This window comes from Physeter macrocephalus, chromosome 1 (assembly GCF_002837175.3).
Source record: "Physeter macrocephalus isolate SW-GA chromosome 1, ASM283717v5, whole genome shotgun sequence".
Classification (NCBI taxonomy): Eukaryota; Metazoa; Chordata; class Mammalia; order Artiodactyla; family Physeteridae; genus Physeter; species Physeter macrocephalus.
This window is the reverse complement of record NC_041214.2, coordinates 85,924,298-85,928,493: the sequence shown is the minus strand read 5'-3', so window position 1 is coordinate 85,928,493 and position 4,196 is coordinate 85,924,298. Positions and strand designations below refer to the sequence as shown.

Sequence of the window (4,196 nt, the reverse complement as noted above, 5' to 3'; positions counted from 1 at the left end):
ACGAACGAGGCCTCGTAGTGTAGAATGAACGTCTTTTCACCACCCAGGAAAATCAGCACTCCTAAGAGGGAGACTTAACTTGTACCTGGGTAACATTCAAAGTCAGTGATCATCCTGGCGAAAGGATCATGCAGGGTTACAAGATTGAAATTCGAGCGTTTGCCCTTTGTGTGTTGCCCACAGATCTGCCGCGGTCGCCTCTCCAGACATGCTGAGGAGCGCTCTGCCGTGCGCCGCGCTCGGGCTCCTGCGCGCCCAGCCCTTCCCCTGCCCACCCACCTGCAGGTGCCTTTTCCGCGACGCCGCGCAGTGCTCGCAGGGCAGCGTGGCGCGCATCGCGGCGCTCGGCTTGCCCACCAACCTCACGCACATCCTGCTCTTCCAAATGGGCCGCGGCGTCTTGCAGAACAGCAGCTTCAGTGGCATGACCGTCCTGCAGCGCCTAATGCTGTCCGACAGCCAAGTTTCGGCCATTGCTCCCGGCACTTTCAACGACCTGATAAAACTTAAAACCCTGAGGTTATCGCACAACAAGATCACTCATCTTCCAGGCGCGCTGTTGGATAAGCTGGTGCTCTTGGAACAGTTGTTTCTGGACGGCAATGAACTAAAGAGCCTTGACCAAAACATGTTTCAGAAACTGGTTAACCTGCAGGAGCTCTTTCTGAACCAAAACCAACTCGCTTTCCTCCCTGCTAGCCTCTTCACACACCTGGGGAACCTGAAATTGTTGGATTTATCGGAAAATAATTTGACCCACCTACCCGAGGGATTGTTTGGGGTCCAGGTTAAGCTTGAGAAGCTTCTGCTCCACTCGAACCAGCTCGTGTCTCTGGATTCGGGGCTGTTGGATAGACTGCGCGCCCTGATGGAGCTGCAGCTCGACAGAAATCACATCCGTTACGTCGCACCCGGCGCCTTCGACCGTCTGCGAAGCCTGAGCTCTTTGACTCTTTCCAGAAACCGCCTCGAGTTTCTGCCCTCTGCCCTCTTTCTTCATTCGCACAATTTGACCTTCCTGACCCTGTTCGAGAACCCGCTGGAGGAACTCCCCGAGGTGCTCTTCGGGGTGATGGGCGGCCTGCGGGAGCTGTGGCTGAACGCCACCCAGCTGCGCACCCTGCCTGCCGCCGCCTTCCGCAACCTGAGCGGCCTGCGGGTCCTGGGGGTGACGCTGAGCCCGCGGCTGAGCGCGCTCCCGGAGGACGCCTTTCGGGGCCTCGGCGAGCTGCGGGTGCTCGCCCTGCGCTCCACCAGCCTGGCTTCCCTCCCCGCCGGCTTGCTCCGCGGCCTCGGCGGGCTGCGCCACGTGTCGCTGCGCCGCAACCAGCTGCGGACTCTGCCCCGCGAGCTCTTCCGCAACCTCAGCAGCCTGGAGGAGGTCCAGCTTGACCACAACCAGCTGGAGACACTGCCCGGCGACGTATTTGAGGCTCTGCCCCGGCTGGCGAAGGTCCTGCTGGGGCACAATCCCTGGCGCTGCGACTGTGGCCTGGGGCCGTTCCTGGCGTGGCTGCGGCGGCACGCGGGCCTCGTGGGTCGAGCCGAGCCCCCGCTGTGTCACGGCCCCGGGCCGCACGCCGGCCTGCCGCTCTGGGCCCTGCCCCCCGGCGACCCCGGCTGCCCGCGCCCCGGAAGCCCGCCTTCCCGCCGCCTCGCCCTCGGCTCTTCCGAAGCCCCCCGGCAGCCCGCCCTGCCCGCCGCCCCTGCCCGCGCTTCCTTGGGACCCAAGCGCTCCGAGTCCTGGGCGTGGGCCCGGACGGTGGCCGAGGGCAAAAGTCAGGACCAGAGCCTGTTCTGGGGTCTCTATTTTCTGCTTTTAGCTGCTCAGGCCATAATTACGGGGATCATAGTGTTTGCGATGATTCGACTCGGCAGGCTCTTTCGGAAATTAATCAGAGACAGAGCTCTGGTTTGAGGCAACGGTAAAACCTTGCAATTAATTAAAACGTGACCAGGGTATTGTCAGACGTGGCTCTGGGGAGAGTCCAGACGGGCTGCCGCTGTCTTCCTCTCCCTGCTTCCTCTTCCTCTTCTCCCATCTCCCTCCCTCCCTCCCTCTCTCCCTCTCTTCCTCCCTCCCTCTCTCTTCCCCTTTCTAGCTCACCTCCCATTCCCGCCCCCGCCCCGTACCATTTACAGTCGGAAACCGTGGCTGCCTGCTGTGCCTTTGTCTCCTCCTCCGTCGTGTGCACCAGGGGACGCGGGCTGTGAAGGCCCCTCCCAGCGCCCGCCTTGCCGGCTGGAGGGAGGGTTCTCTCCACTGTTTTCGGAGGGAAGGTGCAAAGGAGACAGCCAGCTTCAGTCCAGGGCCCACCTCCCGCACCTGGCAGGTGTCTGGTAAATGTTTGTGAAATGAATGAATAACATGAATACAGGGGAATCCAGTGATAATGGCTTTTCCTGGCGGAGAAGATGGAGTGCTCGCTTTATCTACTTTTATTTGAAAAGCAGAATTCTTCCAGTTCTTGGACTTCCCTGGCGGCGCGGTGGTTAAGAATCCGCCTGCCAATGCAGGGGACACGGGTTCAAGCCCTGGTCTGGGAAGATCCCACATGCCGCGGAGCAGCTAAGCCCGAGCGCACAACTACTGAGCCTGTGCTCTAGAGCCCATGAACCACAACTACTGAAGCCCGCGCGCCTAGAGCCCGTGCACCACAGCAAGAGAAGCCACCGCAATGAGAAGCCCGCTCACGGCAAGGACGAGTAGCCCCCGCTCGCCACAACTAGAGAAAGCCCGCACGCAGCAACGAAGGCCAAACACAGCCAAAAATAAATAAATAAAATAAATAAATTTATTTTTTTAAAAAACTTTTTTTGTGTGTGTGTGTTCGCGCAGGCTCAGCGGCCATGGCTCACGGGCCCAGCCGCTCCGCGGCATGTGGGATCCTCCCATACCGGGGCGCGAAACCGGTTCCCCTGCACCGGCAGGCGGACGCGCAACCACTGCGCCACCAGGGAAGCCCCCAAAAAACTTTTTTTAAAAAAAGAATTTTTCCAGTTCTTTTTCTGTCCTGTTTCTTCTCACTTTATGTATGTCTGACCTGTGGGGTTTGGGGGAGAGCGCTGAACTCCATCCACACAAAAGCATATTTTCCGAGCAGGTCCGCTGTGTGACAGGCTGAGAGAGAGAAAACCCAGCCTTCCCTCCGGGAGCTCGGTGCCCAGCGCAGAGCCCTTACAGCAGGGTCCGGGCTGAGCGCCGAGGAGCGGGGGAGGGGCGGGCACGAGAGCAGGTGGGACGGGGGTTAGGGGAGGAGCGGGGGCGTTCGGGGGGTCTAAGTGTGGGGCTGGGAGCGCCCACTGTCCACGGATGCGTGCCCGTGAAGCGCTGCTCTGCTTGCTCACGGGGCCTGTGAGTTGCTACTTGCTTCCTACAGGCGTGAAGACTGTCATTTTGACACTGAGTTGGTTTTCATTTCCTGAAACTACACGCTACCTCATTTCACAAACATTTACGGAGCACCGGACAGTGACAGGTGTTCATGAATGTAATGATAAGCTTGGGTTCTAGTTTATTACGCTCGGATCACGTTCTCATTTATTCCAATTGAAGGCAGTAAAACTCTTGTTGCTTTCATTGGGTGTCTGCTTGTGAGAAGCAGTGGTTAAAATATGGGCTGGAGAGTCGGAAGGGTTCAGATCCCAGCTCCACCTACTAACTCCATAGGACTGTGGGCAAGGCACCTGAATTCTCGAAGCCTTGGTTTCCTCATCCCTGGAAAGGTATAAACAGTACGTGCCTCTTAGAGTTGTTGTGAGAACTACAGGCAATAAAGCATCTGATGACAGCCCACCCAGTGCCGTGCATACAGTAAATGCTCAATAAATGGTAGCTCTTATTATTAAAGGACAAGCAATTATTACTGCTGTCATCATTTCAAAAGAAGAGATTTGAGCTGTTTTTTGTTTTTTGTTTTTTCCTCTGTGTATATAAAGATGAGAGCAAACATCCTCAAACTGGAGATAATATTCAAGTTAGTCTTCACTTGTGGGTGGTCTCAGCCCTGTGTGGTCAGGCTCTGTGCTCAGGGTCCAGAGAAATAGGTCCTCCAACAACCACTGGATGTGGAGCAGAAAGACCTGGGTTGCTGGCACTGTAGGTGCACTTCTCTTTCAAGGCCAAGTTCACATGTCTCCTCCTGGTGAAGTCTTCCCTGACTGTCCTAGCAGATTAAAGTGTTCCCTTCTGTGTG

General features: G+C 57.2%; 1 protein-coding gene across 1 annotated transcript; it reads left to right on the top strand.

The window, feature by feature from the left end:
- The first annotated feature begins 208 nt into the window (after positions 1-208).
- Positions 209-2,010, top strand: GP5 (glycoprotein V platelet). Its single transcript, XM_007102375.4, has one exon. The coding sequence runs from the start codon at positions 209-211 to the stop codon at positions 1,916-1,918; it is 1,710 nt and encodes a 569-aa protein (XP_007102437.2). The 3' UTR covers positions 1,919-2,010.
- Positions 2,011-4,196: the final 2,186 nt, after the last annotated feature.

What these genes read in the sequence shown, in the direction of transcription:
- GP5 (XM_007102375.4), top strand. Translation starts at nt 209, where the DNA reads ATGCTGAGGAGCGCTCTGCCGTGCGCCGCGCTCGGGCTCCTGCGCGCC.